The 22,419-nt window shown below is 43.7% G+C and overlaps 1 protein-coding gene across 1 annotated transcript in view; it reads right to left on the bottom strand.

Moving 5' to 3' along the window:
- Positions 1–894: 894 nt before the first annotated feature.
- LOC133411694 (uncharacterized) overlaps positions 895–22,419 on the bottom strand; it is a gene marked incomplete at its 3' end in the record, with an annotated part of 40,275 nt that continues 18,750 nt past the window's right edge. The window contains exon 5 of the mRNA XM_061694347.1: positions 895–2,226. Within this exon, the coding sequence (XP_061550331.1) occupies positions 895–2,226 (1,332 nt within the window). The remainder of the gene's footprint in view (positions 2,227–22,419) is intronic.

Genomic DNA, 22,419 nt, shown 5'->3' with positions numbered 1-22,419 from the left:
AACTGTGGACTCAGGGGCTATGGCAGGAAACAGAGATGGTTGGTAACCATGCACAACGTGAAAAGGCGATAGACCAGTGGATGCAGAGGGGAGGGAATTGTGGGAGAATTCGACCCAAACCAATTTCTGAGACCAGGATCGCGGATCCTGTGAAGCGAGACATCGGAGCCCCGTCTCCAGGTCCTGGTTCAGCCTCTCGGTTTGGCCGTTGGTTTCAGGATGAAACCCAGATGACAGACTGACGGTAGCACCTATGAGATTGCAAAACTCCTTCCAAAATTGCGAAATGAATTGGGGACCCCTATCAGACACCACATTCTTGGGGAAACCATGGAACTTAAAAACCTGATTAATCATCAGCTCGGCAGTGTCTTTAGCTGAGGGGAGTTTTGGAAGTGCAATGAAGTGTGCCATCTTAGAGAACCTGTCAACAACTGTAAGAATGGTGGTATTGCCTTTAGAGGCCGGTAATCCTGTCACAAAGTCTACGGAAATGTCTGACCAAGGACGTAGTGGTATTGGCAGGGGTCGCAACTCCCCAGAAGGACGTTGATGAGAGGGCTTGTTGGCAGCACATACCTGGCAAGCATTGACATAATCAATAACATCCCTCCTAATATTAGGCCACCAAAAGCGCTGTTCGACCACTGATTGAGTCTTGGCAATGCCTGGGTGACATACAGTGCGGTTCGTGTGAGCCCAGTGGATGACTCTTCCCCTTAAGGTCGGAACCACATAAAGCCTGTTTTCAGGGCAATCGTCAGGGCTAGGAGTGTCTTTCAGAGCCCCTTTAACCGCCGTTTCAATGTCCCAAACAAAAGCGGAAATAAAACATGACTTGGGCAAAATAGTCTTTGGGTTGGACAAAGAATTCTCTTTGGAGAAAATGCGTGACAAAGCATCTGGCTTACCATTTTTAGAACCGGGTCGGTAGGATAGCGTGAAATTAAATCTAGTAAAGAACAGAGCCCATCTAGCCTGCCTCGCATTTAATCTTTTAGCAGTCTTAATATACTCAAGGTTCTTGTGATCTGTCCATACTAAAAACGGAGTCTGTGCCCCCTCTAGCCAGTGCCTCCACTCCATCAAGGCCACCTTGACTGCCAGCAGTTCACGGTCACCAATGTCATAATTTTTCTCAGCTGGGGTCAGTTTTTTGGAGAGAAAAGCACAAGGATGTAATTTATCATCCTTGAGAGATTTCTGGGAGAGCACTGCTCCTATTCCGGCATCAGACGCATCGACTTCTACCACAAACTGCTGTTGGAGATCTGGCAAAGTAAGGATGGGAGCGGAGGTAAAGCTCGACTTAAGTTTTTGAAACGCTGCCTGACAAAGCGGGTTCCATGCAAAATGTTTGTGTGGCGAGGTAAGATCATGCAAAGGAGAGGCTATAGAACTGAAATTCCTGATGAATTTTCTGTAGAAGTTTGCAAACCCTAAGAACCTTTGTACATCTTTGCGTGACGTGGGAGTAGGCCAATTAATTACTGCATCGACTTTGCAAGGGTCCATTTTGACTTCACCTTGAGCCAGGACAAAACCCAGAAAAGAAACTGACGCCCTGTGGAACTCACATTTCTCAGCCTTAACATATAGTTGGTTCTGCAGTAACTGCTGCAAAACAGAGCGGACATGAATAATGTGAGTCTCCTCATCTGGGGAGAAAATCAAAATGTCATCCAAATAAACAAAAACATAAACATTCAGCATGTCACGCAGGACATCATTGACGAGGTTCTGGAAAACAGCTGGAGCGTTAGTAAGCCCAAAAGGCATTACCAAATATTCATAATGTCCTGTTGGTGTGTTAAATGCTGTTTTCCATTCATCCCCCTCCCTTATTCTGACTAGATGATATGCATTTCTTAAGTCCAGTTTGGTGAAAACCTTGGCTCCCTCCAGGAACTCAAAGGCGGTGGAGATGAGAGGAAGAGGGTACCTGTTTTTTACAGTGATATCGTTGAGACCCCGGTAATCGATACAGGGTCGCAGGGTCTTGTCTTTCTTGTCCACAAAGAAAAATCCTGCTCCCGCAGGGGATGAAGATGGGCGAATGAGGCCGGCTGCCAGTGATTCCTCCACGTACTCCTTCATGGCCTTGTGTTCCGGCCCTGAAAGAGAGAACAACCTGCCTCGTGGGGGTGTGGTTCCAGGCAGCAAGTCAATAGCACAGTCATAAGGTCTGTGGGGTGGAAGGGATTTGGCCTTGGACTTGGAAAAAACGTCTTTAATATCCTGGTAACAGGTGGGCACTTGAGATAAATCAGGATCCCCAGATGGGGTCTGTGGATTGTCCTTAGAAACATGACCCTGAACATCACATGGCGGCTTGAAACAGTTCCGGGCGCAATTGCTGCCCCATGACATAACCTGCCCAGAGGACCAGTCAATGTGGGGGTTATGTAATCTCAACCATGGGTTCCCTAAGATAAGGTCCTGATTCATGGCGTCAAAAACATGAAAACTAATGCGTTCCGAGTGAGAATCGGGAAATGTCAATGTGAGTGTTTGAGTGCGGTGAGTGATTTTGCCCATAAAACTGCCGTCTGCAGCATAGGTGTTGCGGTGGCGTTTTATTTCAAAGGTTCTAAGGTGCATACGTTTAACGAGGATGGAGTTGAGTAAGTTTGCGTCAGAACCAGAGTCAATTAATACAGGTGTATGAATTTCTTGATCAGGAGAGCATAGTGTCACTTTAGGAAGAACCCGTGTAGGGTCTTCCTTCATCAAATTCAGACTCACCTCTCCCGTGCCCTTGCTACCGGCACCGGCAACTTTGACGTGACAGTTGCTCACGGAATGACCCAACTGACCGCAGTAGAAGCACCGCCCTTCCCTCAGCCGGCGTTGACGTTCCTCAGGGGAGAGACGGAACCTGCCCAGTTGCATGGGTTCCTCCGTGGGGACGTTAGCCAGTGGGCTGAGACCGGAACCAGGGGATCTGTCTTGGTTTGGCTGGTCACCGAGGCTTGTCCTCAAAGTGCGCGGTGACGCAGCCTTCCGCCGATCTCCATCCAGCTCGCGATCCAAAAGCCTCCTGTCGATTTTTACGGCGAGAGCGATGAGAGTGTCCAAGTCGGTCGGCAGGTCTAGCGGCACTAAATGATCCTTGACGGCGGGGGATAGTCCTTGAAAAAAGGCATCGAGTAGCGCCCGATTATTCCAATGACTCTCAGCTGCTAGAATGCGAAACTCAATCGCGTAATCTGACACCCTGCGCATGCCTTGTCGTAAGGTGACAAGGGAGCGAGCTGCCTCACGATCAGGAGTGGAAAATTGAAAAATTTGCTCCATAGTCTTTACGAAAAAAGCCCATGAATGACACGTGGCGGAATTGCGGCTCCATTCAGCAGTAGCCCACGCCTCCGCACGACCAGTCAGGTGGGAAATGACGAAAGCGATCTTTGCCCGCTCGGTGGGGAAGGCAGCTGCCTGGAGCTCAAAGTGGAGTTCGCACTGCGTGATGAACGGCTTAATGTTCCCAGAATTTCCCGAGAACCTCTCCGGTCGAGAGAGCTGTGGGCAGACAGCAGCGGAGGTGGCAGGTGGCTGCATGTTGACTGTTTGACATGGAAATACCGTGGCGGTATTGGGTGTGGTGCCAACTGGTTCCTTGTCTTGGATAATTTTCATAAGAAGTTCAAACTGTGAGGCCACCTGTCTCATCATATTGTCCTGATGCCTTGACAGTCCCTCTAGATGAAGGTGGAGGGCAGCAAGCTGCTCATCCTGCTTCGAGAGGCGTTGACCCTGCGCTTGAAGGGCTTTGCGCACCGGGTCTGAGTCTGCTGGGTCCATGTTATGGCCAGTTCGTTCTGTCATGAACGGAACAGAGGCTAGGACCCAAAAATGCAAGACTCCAAAACAAATGGACAGTTTCCAAAAAGAGAGGTTTAATAGACGGGCATAGGTCGGTACACGGGCAGGCAATCCAAGAAGGGCAACAGTATCCAAGAACATGAGGCAAAGAGGCAAGGTCGATAATCGGAACAGGGTCAAAGTCTTACTGTGAGTCTGTGACAAGGAATGCTGGAACGTGACGACAAGGTACAACGAACTGGCAACGAGTGGGAATGAGACACGAGGTTAAATACAATCTGTAATTAGGTATGAACGAGGCACAGGTGGTGAAGATGCTCACAGGAGCAGGTGTGTGAGCAACGAGAGAGAGGAAGACAAAACCTGGAACACACACGCACACACACACACACACACACACACACATGACACCAATATATTTGTCCACATTCTTTTAGGTGCCCCAATTCTTGTTCAAATGCCACACTTTCTTCACTTTCTTTCTTTCTTTCTTTCTTGTACTTCTAGTAGGTGTCCCAATGTTTTTGTCCAAACTCCACTCAACTTCGAGTTTTTCTTCCACTTCTCAATTCTAGTATGTGTCCCAATAATATTGCCCACATTTCATTCACTATTTTACTTTCACCAGGTGTCCAAGTACTTTTTTCCTAAAGGCCTCTTGAAACTCCCGCACTCGTGCGGGCGACAGCACCCGCATTGCACCACGTGACCGACGCATTGAACAAACTGTCACCGTGCGCGGAATGCCGCGGAGATCATCCCTTGTGATTGGTCCGTTTGAATCGCATGCTATGATGACCTACTCAGCTACTCAGCCGCACATACCAGCTACGCCGCCGTTGTCAGGGTTATATTAACCAACACGTTCACACCAAGGCAGGAGACAGAAGTAAGAATCACAACTGTATTTTGCAATATATAATTAAACGCATCATCTGGTCATCTATGTCCATTTGTTCGAGGAGGCACTGTTCCACGGTTGCCATTGTTGTTGCTTTGTTCCTTGTTCCGGAAAGGCTACCGGAAATGGCCATAAAATGCAGCGCAAACTCCACCCTGCACATGTCCCAATACTTTTTTTGTCCACATTTTATTTGTAGTTCCACTTCCTGTAGGTGTGTCCCAATACTTTTGTTCAACTATAATTTTCATAGATCCGCTTCCCGTTATCTTCCGTATTGGGAGTTTGAGTAAAGTGTACTTTTTTTTTTTTTTTAGTAAAACATATCCTGAAAACAGCTATGGAAACAAAGTGTAGGACATACAACACCATAAAATCAAGATTTTAGGTACAAGCACCAAGCTTGGGATATCTACTTTTTTTTCATCAGTTTGTCACATGATGCCTTCAAAGGGACCTCAATTTGACTTGAATTTGAGGGTGTGTGCAGGAGCATAGGGCATGGGAATGAATGAGAATGACAGGCAGGCGGTCAGGGGTCCGGGGCCCCCAGGTCACACGGTGAGCAGAACAGGAAATAGGCAATCCACTAACCGTCATTATCCCGCTCGCCTCCATTACAAAATTGTTTATCAGTGACTTTTATTTTGTTTGGACCAATCGAAGTAACATTATAAAAACAACAAATCGGTATCAATGGGGTTCGAAATCATAGCAGTGTGTTTAAAATAGCGAGTAAAGCCTTAACACGTATCCCTGAAAAAAGCGATAAATGTATCAAATGAGCCACTGAGAACTAGAGTGGGCTAATTCCATTGATGTCATTTTCAAGTTTATTCAAGTACAGAAATGAATAGATAAGAGGCATATTTCCCAGATGATTGCTGGTCTACATCGAGATTTAGTTCAAATCAGCCAGTGAAAATTAGAGTGGGCTAACACTATTTTTGTCATTCGCAAGTTCACTTGAGTTAAGTGCAGAAATAAAAAAAAACAAAATTAAAAAAAAGGCATATTTTCCTGATGAATACTGGTCTAAATCAGGTTGTTTTTTTGGTTTTTTTTCCAATTACTGCACTCAGCAACACTGGGCCAACATCCCAGAACATGTGGTTTAAAGATTGATTGAAGACTCAGAAAGTAAGTAGTGCCTTAGCTTGGGTGCCAGTGCATCTGCATGTTAGTATAATGAATTTTATGTATCATCTTTTATCAAATATTGATTAATTTGACAGCTCTTTGGACTTAAACCACTATTGCACACGTTTCTGCTCTAATGCCAGTTTGTTTTCCTTGCAGGCAACGTACATGATACTGACCAGGATCCAACCTATGAAAATGAAGCTGGTGACAGTTGTGTATAAAATGGTCACGATTCCCTCAAGTGGTACTCCTTGACAAAATGTGGTGAAAAGTTGAATATTTGGCTGCTTAAATAATAGCAGTATCTGCATGTAGTTCAATGGTCCTGCTTCACAGTCAGTGATGTGTGCTGCGGCAAGCGCTGATATCCATCCAATCCTTCGACTTCCAACGCGCCCATGGAAGTAAAAGTAAGAGAACAGTAAACGTGCTCCATGAGCTCTGTGAGTTCGTCCGTCAATCAAAATGTCTCAGTTTTCAAATCTTGAAACCTTTAAAAAAATACTCAATTAAATTAATTGTTACTAGCACGTCGACAAGTGTATGTGTGTGTGTGTGTGTGTGTGTGTGTTTGTGTGTGTGCGCGCGAGCCAGGAAACAATCAACACAATTCAATAATCACCTCAGCCTGTTTAGACGCGCGCAGGGAGGCTTCGCCGGCCTGTTTGTTTTCTATGTATCGTCTTGCATTTTCTTTCTTGTTTCATGGCCAAGTGGACCTCCGTGACTGCTTGTCACTGCCACACACACACACACACACACACACACACACACACACACACAAAGAAAACACCCATCACCCCGTTTTCCCTCATGCTCCTCACCACTCTCCAGATTCCTCAAAGGTCATGTCGCTCTCATACATGAGTGCGCCGTGGCGACAGACTCACACACACACACACACACACACGCACACACACACACGCACGCACAGACTGTATTATAACGTCTGCCGAAACATTTATTTGTCTAACAGAGCTTTTATTTGTGCGGCTCATCCTGTAACTTCATGTTGACTTCCTGTCACGTCGACGTGCCCTCACTGGACATTTTATTAGGTACGCGATTGAATTACAACCAATTCAAATTGAAAGAAAATGTGAAGTTTGAACAAAAGCATTGTTCCTCACTTCACATTTTCAGGTGTCCCAATACATTTGTCCAAACGTTCTTCCCCTTTTCCACTTCCTGTTGGTGTCTCAATACCTTTGTCCAAATTTCCTTTTCTTCACGTTTTCACGTACTGTAGGTGTGCCAATACTTGTTAGCAAACTTCTACGTTTACTGCATGTGTCCCAAAACATGTGTCCACCTTTTCTTCAGGTTGTCACTTACTGTAGGTTTCCTCATGCTTTTGGCCACATTTTCATATATATTCATTTTTGTGGTGGCACGGTGGATTGACTGGTTAGAGCGTCAGCCTCACAGCTCTGAGGTGCGGGGTTCAATCCCCGTCCCCGCCTGTGTGGAGTTTGCATGTTCTCCCCGTGCCTGCGTGGGTTTTCTCTGGGCACTCCGGTTTCCTCCCACATTCCAAAAACATGCATTAATTGGAGACTCTAAATTACCCGAAGGCATGACTGTGAGCGCGAATGGTTGTCTGTTTCTATGTGTCCTGCGATTGGCTGGCAACCAGTTCAGGGTGTGCCCCGCCTCCTGCCTGATGACAGCTGGGATAGGCTCCAGCACGCCCGCGACCCAAGTGAGGAGAAGCGGCTCAGAAAATGGATGGATATTTATTTTTGCCCTGTAAAACATCCCATCTTTTTTCACTATTACATTTTCAGTAGATATCCCAAAGCATTTGTCCGAAAGCCACATTTTCTTGACTTTTCACTTCCTGCAGAACTCCCAATATATTTATCCACATTTTCTTCACTTTTTCCCTCTGTTGAGGTTCCAATACTTTTGTCAATGTTTTCTTTAATTTTCACTTTCAGTAGTTGCCCCAGTATATTTGTCCAAACTCGACATACTCTTCATTTTATGACTTCATGTAGGCGTCCCAATACATTTGTTCATATTTTCATTATCTCTTGGTGTCTCAATACTTTAGGGCAGTTTATTTACCTTTTTATTTCCTGTAGTTGTCCAAGAACTTTGGTCCAAAGTCCATATTTTCTACATGTTTTCACTTCTTGAAGGTGACATATTACTTTTGTATCAATTTTGCCAAGATTTATTTTTGGCAAGTCAGTGAACAAATTACGACAATTAATGCTGAAAGAAAATTTTAGCGTCATCGGAAAAGAAAAATGGCAGCTGAGGGGAAATCGAATTGTGGTGACCACATAAGTGCTGGATTGTTGTGATGCCACGCCGATGGCACTAATGAAGATGGATTGCTTGTTTTAAACACAAAACTTCCCCCAACATCATCGCTCTGGCAAAAAAGTCTAAACGTAATCAACCCTCCCCCCTAAAAAAAAAGAACACAATGTGTGTGCGTGTTCCTTGCTAGTTGAGCAATCCATTTAGCGCCTTTTTTTTTTCTTTTTAAACTCGACGAAAGGCAATTTCCTGTGCGTCCCATCTGATGAGGTTTGGGAGCAGCCCGGGTCTGGTAATTTAATCCCGTCACTCTTATTAAAAGTGCAGCTGTCGACGTGCGAGTGTGAATTCTTGCGTCGTGGTGCAATTGCGCCACATGTGCCAGCCGGAGTGGGCGGCGGCTTCCTGTCCCTGTTTCCCCAGTTCCATCGGCACATTTTTCGTCGACAATCCAACGGGAATATTGGTTGTACGTTGTATTTCTACAAACATCTTCATTCATGTTTGTGGAGGGGTGGAGCACCAGTAAAACAGACCAAAATCATTGTGCCCGGGGCTTTCAGCAACTATTTGTTGATTAGGTGCAACAGGGGTGGTTAGTGATCAAACTGCAATGTGAACTCTAAAAATTTCAGAATAATGGACAACCCCCTAAAAAAAGGTGGGGTGGGGTGGAGAAGCAGTAGTAAGACAGGCTAAAATCCAGATGCCAGGGGGTTTCACCAAATAGTTGTCGATTAGGTTTAACAAACAATAAATGCGAGTAGTTAGACGGTTCATTGTATTGCCAAAACAAACTGGACTTTTGTGCACTCAAAATGACATCCCATTTGACGTGGATCTTATCTCTTATTGGTCACAAAAAGGTCAACAGGGAGAAGGTTTGCTCTATGGACTAGCGAGTGATACATGAATAAAGCAGCACAAATAAAATAGAAAATAGAGGTAAAATTAATTCAGACATAAAACAAGAATTGTTATGTAAAAAAGAACATATTTGACCTGGTTTTGCAAAATACTGCACCATTTGCATTTGTACAGAAATCCACTTTTGGAAAGTGATGGCCGGTTCTCAACTTTTGGATTTTCTTCTTCTTGCTCTTCTGTCATTTTTGCTGTGTCGTGAGCTAATCACGGCAGAAAACGAGACACTTTTAGCAGCCTCAATGGTGGCTAAACCCTGGAGAATTATTTTTTTTTTCCATATCTCCTCCTTTTCCATATCTCCTCCTCGCACTTCCTACTTTCCCCTCTGCTGTGAATGTGCGATTCGGCCAACAACGAGGCACTTTAAGTGCCCTCACTGGCAGCCGACCCCCGGTCAGAGCACAGGTTCCTAACAAACAAACAGTTCCTCGGAATCAAATTACTGGGACGGTTAGGCATAGGCTAGTATCAGATTCCGACGGCATGATAACCCATCCATCCATCCATCCATCCATCCATCCATCCATTTTCTGAGCCGCCTATCCTCACAAGGGTCGCGGGAGTGCTGGATCCTATCCCAGCTATCATCGGGCAGGAGGCGGGGTACACCCTGAACTGGTTGCCAGCCAATCACAGGGCACACATAAACAAACAACCATTCACACTCACATTCGCACCTAGGGGCAATTTAGAGGCTTCAATTAACCTACCATGCATGTTTTTGGGATGTGGGAGGAAACCGGAGAGCCCGGAGAAAACCCGCCTTGGCATGATAACCGTGAGTTATCTAGTTGCTACATGAATGCATGACTGAATGAATGCAAGGCAGTTTCCTTTTCCCCTCTGACCTCACACTGTTTGATGGACTCATAATAGCTTTTACAATCTGTTTCCTTCGCTCTGGGGAAATTGGTTGGCATTGAAAAACTGTCGTCGGACAGAAAAATTAAGAATTCTCTCCAAAACAGCAGCATTTGGAAGAGATCCAAGACAAGAATATTAGAATGTTTTCTGCTGACAAGTCGTGAAGGAGAACCCCCAGGAAACACAAGTGCCTCCACTTTCGGGGGCAGAGGCGAATAAATAAGCAGAGCGCGGCGCTTCCACATTCCACGCCACGCTGAAAAGTGCCTTTATTATTCCTGCTGCCATTTGGAAGCTATTGAGCACGGCGCGGATTAATCATGATTACTGGAGGTCAGTGCGTCCTCTGGGATGGCGACGCTTCCCCCTGCTCATCAATTACCGTCCATCAGCGAGCTCTCGCCAAGACTTCCTGCTCGGCTCCTGCGGCGACCGCTCCAGATGTTTGTCCCATTACATTATTCGGTTGTTTATTTGAGCTTGTTCTGGGTTTGTCTCCGGAAGCCTGATGGCCGACAATGTGTTTTCCATGCAGACTTCCGTAATATTACTTTTAAATGTGCTCTCAATTGCCTGAACACAATTGTTTATATATGACCTTTTCGTGCATTGTTGTCACAAACAATGCTGCTGACTATTCTTGCTGCGTTTGTATAAATATATTATTTATATACAGTTGTTAATTTCACTAGCCACTTCTTGCTTTATACAATGCTGCTGACTATTAATGCTGCTTTTTGTTCACATTCACTTCTTTATATATGGTATGTACAGTATTTCTTACATACCCCTTACATAGACTACTTATTGACAAACGTATAGCTTTTTGCTACATATAATGCTCCCGACTATTCTTGCTGGTGTTCACACTTCTGTATGTGGAATATCGATATACTCTATACTGCTTATATATAGACTAATGTATAGTTTGAGCGACGGGTAACGCTGCTGACTATTATTGCTACTTTTGTTTCATCTGTATCTACAGTATGCACACTATACAATTCTGTTTAATTTTTTTTCATGTAGAATTTTCTCTCCACTATTGCTTTTTTCTCCACTCGTGCGACACATAATGCTGCTGACTATTCTTGCTACTGTTTGCATTCAATTATGTGTGTGTGTGTTTATATATATATATATATATATATATATATATGTTACCTAGTTAGTTATTATAGACGGCTTATACATTGGATACATTCATCAGTACCTACTTATAATATACTGTTTATACACGTATTGATACATGTGTATTACGTAAAATGCTGCTGACTATTCTTGCTGCCTTTTTTCACATCTATACATAGTGGGCAAAGTATTCCGTTAACGTTATTTACTAATGTTTAGTTGTCTCTCAATTTTATTCGTTTTTTGCTACATACATTGTTGCGGAGTACTTTTGCTGCGGTTCACATTCAATTCAGTAAAATAGGATCTATTCATAATACATGGCTTATATAGGCTATTCATTCATGTATAGCTGTCATGTATAATATTGCTGACTATTATTGCTGCTGTGCATGTGATCACACACACAATGCGGAACTTGTGTTCATCTGTTTCGATGTCGGTTCGTCAAAATATGTCTTTACGTGAAATGGGTCCATATTGCAAAACTGGTTGGGAACCTCGTTCTGTGCTGAAAAAATATCTATGACTTTATCGATTAATCGACTTCAACTGGACTTTCATCACATTGTAGTCGACTGCAAAAAATCTAAAGTTGTTCAACCTCTTTGGAATCATATTTTGTTTGTTATTTATTCATGTAACACTTCGACAAGTCGGGCCACATCGGCATAGCACATCCTTTCAAAAGTCAGAACTTCAAAATAAAAACTCGCCACTGTAATAGTTTCACCACATTTTATTTGGCTCTGTGGTAGTTCATTTAGCAGTCACACTCAAACTGCGTTGTGCTTGTTTATTGAGTCCATACTGTTAAAAAAAAAAAAGAAAGTAAGAAACGGTGAAGAAAGTGTCGGAAACGGTGTTATTATACTGCATGCTTTTGTTTTGTTTTTGTTGACAAGCTACGCAGATGTTGCCTGAGTGTTGCAGAGCAGACCGGGAGGGTTATTACTTTGAGTTGTGGTCAGTTGAAGCCTTTTTAACCAACTTGGGAATTGCTTCGGATGAACGTACATTGATTCCGGGAAATGAATGGCCAAGTCATGCACTTTTTTTTTTGTACGAAAACTGACCAGTTGTACGAAAACTTGGACAAAACATTGAAAACTGCATCTTACAAAAAGTAGATCTTACAAAAAAACACGGGAGCTGATGAAAACCGGCAGTCCAAGTCATTCCAAGGAAAAAGAAACAAATCCTCCGGGATGGACCACAGCCACGTTGATATTATCGTTACTATTAAGATAATCCAGTGAATGAATGCAGCAAATGTGGTTAAAAGTGAGTGACTGTGACTGTTTGAGGTCCAGGAGGAATGTTACAATATCTGTTCATACACCCGGACCACTACGTGGAGCAGAACCGGCCGGACTGTGTGAGTGCTGAACACAATCAAACTGAAAGAAGACACCGTTACATCCCTGCGAAATATCAACTTTCGTCACAAAGACAACACAAATCTGGCAGGATCTCCAACATGTTCTGAAAGTCAACCCAGAATCGAACACGTGTGAGAGCTTGAAAGACAACCCAGTTTTTCAACTGTTATTATGTTGGGTTCAAACCCTAACATGAAACCCCAACCATGGTTTCAAACCATGTTGTTATCCTAACCTTGGCTTCACATCCTAAATGCAAACATGAACTAGAAACCCTAACACAGGTTTGACACCCTAAATTGAAACCGTAACCTATATTTAAAACACTAATTTGAAACCCTAGTTGATACTTAAAATATTGATTTGAAACCCTAACCTTGGCTTGAAACCCTAATTGGAAACACTAACACTTGTTTGAAACCCTAAACTTGGCTTCAAACCCTAATTTTGAACTTTTCGGATGGTTTAAAACCGTGATTCTAAACCCTAACCTAAATTCAAAATCCTAATTTTAAACCCTAATCCCTTGTTTAAAATATTAATTTGAAAAAAAAAAAGCCTGGTTTCAAACTCTACTATGAAACACTAACCCTAGTTTGGAAATATGAATTGAAATCCTAACCTTGGCTCGGAACCCTCCAAACATGTTAACCCAAGCTTTAAACTGTAACCTGCAACCCTTACCCTGGTTTGAAACCCTAATCTGAAACCGTAATCTTAGTTTAAAACCCTAACCATGGGTTTAAACAATAATTTGGTGCCTTTTCCGTGGCTCAAAATCTTAACTTGAAACCCTAACCCATCCTTAAAACCCTAAATTGAAACCCTAAGCATAACTGTAAAAACTAGCCTTGTTTGAAACAATAACCGTGGCTTCAAACAATAATTTGGAACCCTTCCTGTGTCTTAAAACCTTATTTGAAACACTAACTCAAACATGAAAATATTACCTGAATCCCCCCCCTAAATTCAAACCCTTCATTCCTTGTTTAAAATGTTAACCCAAACTTAAAACCATAACCTGGCATAAAACCCAATTTTAAACCCTCAACTCTGGTTTAAAACCCTAATTTGTAACTGTAACTCTGGGTTCAAACCTAAATTAGAAACCTTAACTTTGGGTTTAAACCCTAATCCTGTTTTAAAACTTCAAATTGAAACACCAACCCAGGCTCAAAAGCCTCGTTTGAAATGCATTGCAAGTTGACTTAAAACATTAAACATACGCAAACAGTACAATATTGTATCTGGAAATTATGTACTTTTCTTTATCTTTCTAATAAAAGTGGTTCATGGTGTCTTATCACAAAATAATTTGCTGTGTTTTTTTTTTTTTTTTAAACCGAAAAAAAACGCAATGTGAGATATCATCTTTTAATGGGAAAGTGAAGCTACTCCATTTACATTAACAGAGCAGTCTGCTCATTTGCATATCGTGGACATAAAACAATCCATGGCCATTACCGGGAGCTCCTGGAGGTCGTTCCAAGGTTGAAAAGAAGATGAAAACTCAGTGTATTGCATCGTTCTTTTCCCTCTCTCTAAATGTCAGAGAATTTCGCTCAATGCATGATAAAATAGAAAACAGCTCATCTGCAAATTGCAATAAATGTCGTCTTTGCACATCGAAAATAAACAAGCTGCCTTTCTTCACTCTGAATTTAGTGGTGGGGGGTGGATGGTGCAGATACGTGGTGGTCTTTTACACCAAAACCACAACAGGTTCTCTATTATGGGCTGCAAATGAATCGGGCACTATGATGACTGAGGAATGAATGAAGCTTTGATTGCTTTAAGTGAATACATGAGGTCCCGCTACGCATTGGAGCGCCACCAAGAATGAAGTTATGGCCCCGGCCGCCCGTGTGAGAATGACAAGTATGTGCGAGCAATAAAACACTGACGGCTGCGCTGGCCCGGCAACAGCTTCTGACCAGAACAATTGACCCTTTAAGTTCCACGGCCTACTTCGAAATTGTTTAACCAAATCTCATCCGGGCCAAGATGTCAATCAATCATTAGTGTTTGATTCATTTAGATGGGGTGTCTCAATGATCAAATTGATCTGTTTAATTTCATACGTGTCCTTGAAACCTTTTTGTGTGTCCTGTAATGATAGACGTATTCAACGAATTTTGTGTCTATCGGTGAAACTGGTGTTGAGGGGTATATTTATTTATTTATTTATTAATTTTTGCTTTACTTTCCAAGAATCCTAGAATTCGCCCCAAACTTTCTTGCTCAGACCAAAATTGCCAATATCCTGTTCAATTTGGAACCTGGGTCCTTGAAACTTTATTGTGTGTCCTGTGATACTAGCTAGATAGATATGGCCAATTTCGTGTCCATCAGTGAAACTGGTGTTGGGGACTGATTCTTTTTTACTTTCCGAGACTCCTCGAATTCGCCAAAATGGTTACTTCAAATCAAAACGGCAGACTTCCTGTTCCATTTCGGACATGGATCCTTGAGTCTTTTTCGTACGACCTGTTATGATCGATAGTTCCACCCAATTTTGTGTCCACTGGTGAAACTGGTGTCGTGTGGCGCAATTTTCTTAACTGAGGAGGATTCCTGCAATTCGCCTAGAATGGCTACTTCAAACCCAAATGGTCGACTTCCTATTCAATTTCAAGCATGTGTGACTTTTTCTGTGTGTCCTTTTATGATAGACATACAGTATATAACCAATGCAGCCCTATGGGGGGCACAAGTCAGTGCAAACTGTAGGCCGGTCCCAAGCCCGGATAAATGCAGAGGGTTGTGTCAGGAAGGGCATCCGACTTAAAACTTTGCCAAACAAATATGAGCGTTCATCCAAATTGTAATGGGCATGTCGGTGAAGGTAATAGGGGTGATGAAGAAGTGATGGGTAAGTATGGCATCCAGGAAAGGAACTTGGAGGGACAGAAGGTGGTAGACTTTGCAACAAGGATGCAAATGGCTGAAGTGAACACTTTTTTCCAGAAGAGGCACGAACATAGGGTGACCTACAAGAGCGGAAGTAGAGGCACACAGGTGGATTACATCTTGTGCAGACGATATAATCTGAAGGAGGTTACCAACTGTAAGGTAGTGGTAGGGGAGAGTGTGGCTAGACAGCATAGGATGGTGGTGTGTAAGATGACTCTGGTGGTGGGGAGGAAGATTAGGAAGACAAAGGCAGAGAAGAGAACCATGTGGTGGAAGCTGAGACAGCACGAGTATTGTGTAGCTTTTCGGGAAGAGGTGAGACAGGCTCTCGGCGCACGGGAGGAGCTCCCAGAAGACTGGACCACTGCAGCCAAGGTGAGCAGAGAGGCAGGCAGGATAGTACTTGGTGTATCTTCCGGCAGGAAAGGAGAGAAGGAGACTTGGTGGTGGAACCCCAGAGTACAGGAAATCATACAAGGAAAAAGGTTAGCTAAGAAGAAGTGGGACACTGAGCGGACCAAGGAGACGCGAAAGGAATACATTGAGATGCGACACAGGGCAAAGGTAGAGGTGGCAAAGGCCAAACAAGAGGCATATGATGACATGTATGGCGAGTTGGACACTAAAGAAGGAGAAAATGATCTATACAGGCTGGCCAGATGGAGGGATAGAGATGGGAAGGATGTGCAGCAGGTTAGGGTGATTAAGGATAGAGATGGAAATATGTTGACTGGTGCCAGCAGTGTGCTCGCTAGATGGAAAGAATACTTTGAGGAGTTGATGAATGAGGAAAATGAGAGAGAAGGGAGAGTAGAAGAGGCAAGTGTGGTGGACCAGGAAGTGGCAATGGAAAAAAAAAAATAAAAAAAAATGGAAAGGCAGTTGGTCCTGATGATATTCCTGTGGAGGTATGGAAGCATCTAGGAGAGGTGGGTGTGGAGTTTTTGACCAGCTTGTTCAATAGAATTCTGATGCGTGAGAAGATGCCTGAGGAATGGAGGAAAAGTGTAGAGAGAGAGCTGTGGGACAGGAGTGAGTATTTGCGAGCAACAGTATGGTTTCATGCCTAGAAAGAGTACCACAGATGCATTATTTGCCTTGAGGATGTTGATGGAAAAGTACAGAGAAGGTCAGAAGGAGCTACATTGTGTCTTTGTAGATCTAGAGAAAGCCTATGACAGAGTACCCAGAGAGGAACTGTGGTACTGCATGCGGAAGTCTGGAGTGGCAGAGAAGTATGTTAGAATAATACAGGACATGTACGAGGGCAGCAGAACAGCGGTGAGGTGTGCTCTAGGTGTGAGAATTTAAGGTGGACGTGGGACTGCATCAGGGATCAGCCCTGAGCCCCTTCCTTTTTGCAGTGGTGATGACAGATGAGCTTAGACTGGAATCCCCACGGACTATGATGTTTGCAGATGACATTGTGATCTGCAGTGAAAGCAGGAAGCAGCTGGAGGAACAGTTAGAAAGATGGAGGCATGCACTGGAAAGAAGAGGAATGAAGATTAGCCGAAGTAAAACAGAATACACGTGCATGAATTAGAGGGGTGGTGGTGGAAGAGTGAGGCTACAGGGAGGTGGTGTTCGAGAGGAGGATGCAGGAGATAGGCTTACATGGAAAAGGATGATGCGCTGTGGCGACCCCTAAAGGGACAAGCCGAAAGGAAAAGAAGAAGAGGGCTTCAAATTTGGGTTTCAAGCCAGGGCTAAGGTTTCAATGAAGGGTTTTGAGCTCTGGTTTGGGTTATAAGCCAAGGTTAGGGTTTCAAAATATTATTTGAAGCACGGATGGCCTTTGAAATGTTTGAGAACAGATGCAGTCTCGCATAATACTGCTGCTGGCTGCCACCTGCTGCGTCTCCCTCTTAACCTTTCACCTCTTCCTCTGAACTGCGAACTCCAAATTACAGTCGCAGCGCAACGTTATTCCCGACTTAATCTGACCTCTGCAAATGACGGAGAAAGATCCCGACTCGGCCACCTCAGCTGTTTCAACGTACACAAATAGAAGATAGTTAATGAAGAAGATTAGTCTGAAGTTATTAAAAAAAAAAAAAAAAAAAAAAAAAAGAATCAGCAGCTTGGAAAACATTCCGGTCGAGACTCCTGTAGGCCTGGTCTGTACAGAGATTTACATTTGGACTATAGTGTCTTCACAGGCAAAACATTTTCCAACATTCCATGGGGTGTGAGTATGAAATGGCTGATTCAAACCAAATTGGAACCTTCTTGTACAATTTGAGGCATCGGTCCTTGAGATTTTTTCGTGTGTCCTGTTATGACAGAAACATCCTACGAAGGTCATGTCAATCTGATTTATTTATTTATTTCAAATTTTACTCGGTCACTGGGAGTGCCAAAGGGCTGTTTCAAACCAAAATGGTTGACTTCCTGTTCCGTCTTGGGCAAGGGTCTTTGAGACTTCTTCTTGTGTCTTGTCAAGATAGACATGTCTATGGAAGTATATCTGTGCCATCAGATTTTGAATCTGAATTACAATCACAATATTCAATATACTTTTCAGCTTCAAAAATTCAACATCAGCTGCAAATTCAATGTAGTTTCCCAAAAACATCACTTCAGGGGTGCGTTCCATTCGCAAAGTCAGACATTTCTCACAACCCCCAAATTGGCTTTTAACGATGGCCACCCGAGTGTAACTAGTAAGTAGAAGCTCCTGTAATAATCAATGTCTTATCACTTCTGTTTTCATCACACTAAATCAGCGTATACATACTGTACTTCTATGCTGCTCAGTCAATAAAACTGGTGTCAAGTGCTTATTCTTCCGAACTTTCGACATCTCGAATCCACCTCAAAAAGGCCGCTTCAAACCAAAATGAAAGACTTCCTGTTCAATTTAAACCAACAGGTTGTACGAAAAAGATTGTGTTTTTATGTCGCAAAAGTATTTCTGTCAAATGACTGTCTTGTCGTACGAGAGCGGCTCCAACGACCAGAGACAAATTCCTTGTGTGTTTTTGGCAAACAAAGATGATTCTTATTCTGATTCTGATAGTTCCTTGAGACTTTTTCATGCATCCTGTTATGATACACATGCTACCTAAATTCTTGTCGAACAACAAAACTGGTGGCAGGGGCAAATTGTTTTTATTTTCTAATCTTTCAACCTTTGGAATTCACCCCCACAATGGCTACTTCTAACCAAAATGGCTGACTTGCTGTTAAATTTGGGGCATAGGCCCTGGATACTTTTACATGCATCCTGCTTTGAAAACGTATCTCGCGATGTTAATTGGTGAATCTGGTGATGGGGACTGACAAACATTAGACAACATTTTTGCTCTAGCTTTTTTCCTTGTGTACCTAATGACCAATGTGTGTTATTCACCGTAGATGCTTTCCGGGACTTAACACAGCACTTATTTTTCCTTTTCTGCTGCGTCTCAAGTACATCCTGGTGCACTCTAGCTTCCAGAGGTCCACTTAGGCACGCTTTTACGCACACACGCGATCATTCATAGGAAATGTTTTGTCTGGCTTACATTCGGGGTCCCGCACCAGCACACATCACAGACCACACTTCTTTCCCTAATGGTGTTTTCAACAAGAGGCTAAAAATGTCAGCGCATACCTGCACAACTACCCATCAATGATGTGGAGCTGTGCAAAATGATAGGATGATGATGGGCCATCATCATCCTATCATTATGGTAAACTTAATTAGGTAAGTTAAAAATAAAAATTATATTGTTAAATTGTTATATTTGGCTGCTTTCACATTTGTCTGTTTTAAGTTAATGAAAATATTGCCCCCTGCATTCGCTGACGGGTTATATACTGTATCTTCTTCTTCTTCTTCTTTTCCTTTCGGCTTGTCCCTTTAGGGGGCGCCACAGCGCGTCATCCTTTTCCATGTCTCCTGCATCCTCCTCTCGAACACCAACTGCCATCATGTCTTCCCTCACGACATCCATCAACCTTCTCTTTGGTCTTCCTCTAGCTCTCTTGCCTGGCAGCTCCATCCTCATCATCCTTTTACCAATATACTCACTATTTCTCCTCTGGACATGTCCAAACCATCAAAGTCTGCTCTCTCTAACTTTGTCTCCAAAACACTGAACCTTGGCTGTCCCTCTGATGAGCTCATTTCTAATTTTATCCAACCTGCTCACTCCGAGAGCGAACCTCAACATCTTCATTTCCACCACCTCCAACTCTGCTTCCTGTTGTATCTTCAGTGCCACCGTCTCTAATCCGTACATCATGGCTGGCCTCACCACTGTTTTATAAACTTTGCCCTTCATCCTAGCAGAGACTCTTCTGTCACACAACACACCTGACACCTTCCTCCACCCGTTCCAACATGCTTGGACCTGTTTCTTCACTTCCTGACCACACTCACCATTGCTCTGGACAGGTGAACCCAAGTATTTAAAGTCATCCACCCTTGCTATCTCTTCTCCCTGTAGCCTCACTCTTCTCCAACCACCCCTCTCATTCATGCACATATATTCTGTTTTACTTTTACTACTAATCTTCATTCCTCTGCTTTCCAGTGCATGCCTCCATCTTTCTAACTGTTCCTCCAGCTGCTCCCTTCTTTCACTGCAGCTCACAATGTCATCTGCAAACATCATGGTCCACGGGGATTCCAGTCTAACCTCATCTGTCAGCCTATCCATCACCACTGCAAAAAGGAAGTGGCTAAGGGCTGATCCCTGATGCAGTCCCACCTCCACCTTTAATTCGTCTGGCACACCTACAGCACACCTCACCACTGTTCTGCTGCCCTCATACATGCCCCATATCATTATACTTCTCTGTCACTCCAGACTTCCGCATGCAGTCCCACAGTTCCTCTCTGGGTACTCTGTCATAGTCTTTCTCTAGATCTACAAAGACACAATGTAGCTCCTTCTGACCTTCTCTGTACGTTTCCATCAACATCCTCAAGGCAAAAAATGCATCTGTGGTACTCTTTCTAGGCATGAAACCATACTGTTGCTCGCAAATATTCACTTCTGTCCTGAGTCTAGCCTCCACTACTCTTTCCCATAACTTCCTTGTGTGGCTCATCAACTTTATTCCTCTATAGTTCCCACAGCTCTGCACACCACCCTTCTTCTTAAAAATGGGCATCAGCACACATCATATGCCTCTTGTTTGGCCTTTGCCACCTCTACCTTTGCCCTGAGTGGCATCTCAATGTATTCCTTGCGCCTCTCCTCGGTCATCTCAGTGTCCCACTTCTTCTTAGCTAACCTTTTTCCTTGCATGATTTCCTGTACTGTAAGGTTCCACCACCAAGTCTCCTTCTCTCCTTTTCTGCCAGAAGATACACAAAATACTCTCCTGCCTGCCTCTCTGATCACCTTGGCTGCAGTGGTGCAGTCTTCTGGAAGCTCCTCCTGTCCACCGAGAGCCTGTCTCACCTCTTCCCGAAAAGCTGTGCAAAACTCGTCCTGTCTCAGATTCCACCACATGGTTCTCTGCTCTGCCTTTGTCTTCCTAATCTTCCTCCCCACCACCAGTCATCTTACACACCACCATCCTATGCTGTCTTGCCACACTCTCCCCTACCACAACCTTACAGTCGGTAACCTCCTTCAGTTTACATCGTCTGCACAGGATGTAATCCACCTGCGTGCTTCTACCTTGTAGGTCACCCTATGTTCCGGCCTCTTCTGAAAAAAAGTGTTCACTACAGCCATTTGCATACTTTTTGCAAAGTCTACCACCATCTGTCCCTCCAAGTTCCTTTCCTGGATGCCATACTTACCCATCACATCTTCCTATTTCCTTCACCAATATGTCCATTATATATGCACCAATCACGACTCTCTCTCTGTCTGTAATGCTCAGAACTACTTAGTCTAGCTCCTTCCAGAATTTCTCTTTCACCTCTAGGTCACATTCTACTTGTGGGGCATAGCCACTAATCACATTATACATAACACCGTCAATTTCAAGTTTCAGCCTCATCACTCGATCTGATACTCTTTTCACCTCCAAGACATTCTTAGCCAACTCTTCTTTTAAAATAACCCCAACTTCATTTCTCTTCCCATCTACACCATGGTAAAATAATTTAAACCCTGCCCCTAAACTTCTAGCCTTACTGCCTTTCCACCCGGTCTCCTGGACACACAATATATCAACCTTTCTCCTAATCATCATGTCAACCACCTCCTGAGATTTTCCTGTCATAGTCCCAACATTCAGAGTCCCCACAGTCAGTTCTAGGCTCTGTGCTTTCCTCTTCTCTTTCTGCCGAAGAACCCGCTTTCCACCTCTTCGACTTCGACCCACAGTAGCTGAATTTCCAACGGCGCCCTGCAGGTTGACGGAGCTGGTGGCGGACGTTGTTAACCCTGGCCACGACCGATCAGATATGGAATTCTTTGGATGAACACTCATATTTGTTTGGCAAAGTTTTAAGCCGGATGCCCTTCCTGCATTCCAAATTTGAAACCCTAACCTTGATTTAATCCTAATTTGTAATCATAAGACTTCTGTGAAACCCTTACCACATCTTGAAACCCAAACCTTGATTTCAAAGTTAACACTTGTTTGAAACCCTAACCCAGCCTTGAAACATGATTTGAAAACCCTATCCTGCAAGCCAAACCCAGACTTGGAGCCCGACTTCAAAATACTAACTTGGAAGCATAACCTTGGTTTGAAACCCTTAATTTGAAACACTAACCTGAAAAACTAACTTGAAACCCGAACTTTGACTTCTAACCAGCATTTGCAGCCCTACCCCTTGAATTTGAAACTTAGTTTAAACCTTAGTCCTGTATTGAAACCCAAATTTGAAACTCTAACCTTAACATTAGTTTCAACCCTAATTTGCAACCATGACCCTTGTTTGAAACCTAACCAGGGCTTGAAATCCTAGCCCTGGCGTAAAACCCTAATTTGAAAGCTCAACCTTGGAGATCCTGAGCCTTCTTTGAAACCCTAACTTGTAACACAAAGACAGACTTGAAGCCCCAACATGAAACCCTAACCGAGGTGCCAGCTCTCGAGGTGTTTCCTCACAGGCTGTGGTGTGAAGCCCGCTTCTGGTTTTGCATCCACCTGAGGGTCCTGCGT

Source organism: Phycodurus eques, chromosome 13 (genome assembly GCF_024500275.1).
Source record: "Phycodurus eques isolate BA_2022a chromosome 13, UOR_Pequ_1.1, whole genome shotgun sequence".
Taxonomy (NCBI): Eukaryota; Metazoa; Chordata; class Actinopteri; order Syngnathiformes; family Syngnathidae; genus Phycodurus; species Phycodurus eques.
Note: the sequence above shows the minus strand (reverse complement) of the source record. Positions and strands in the feature narration are given on the sequence as shown.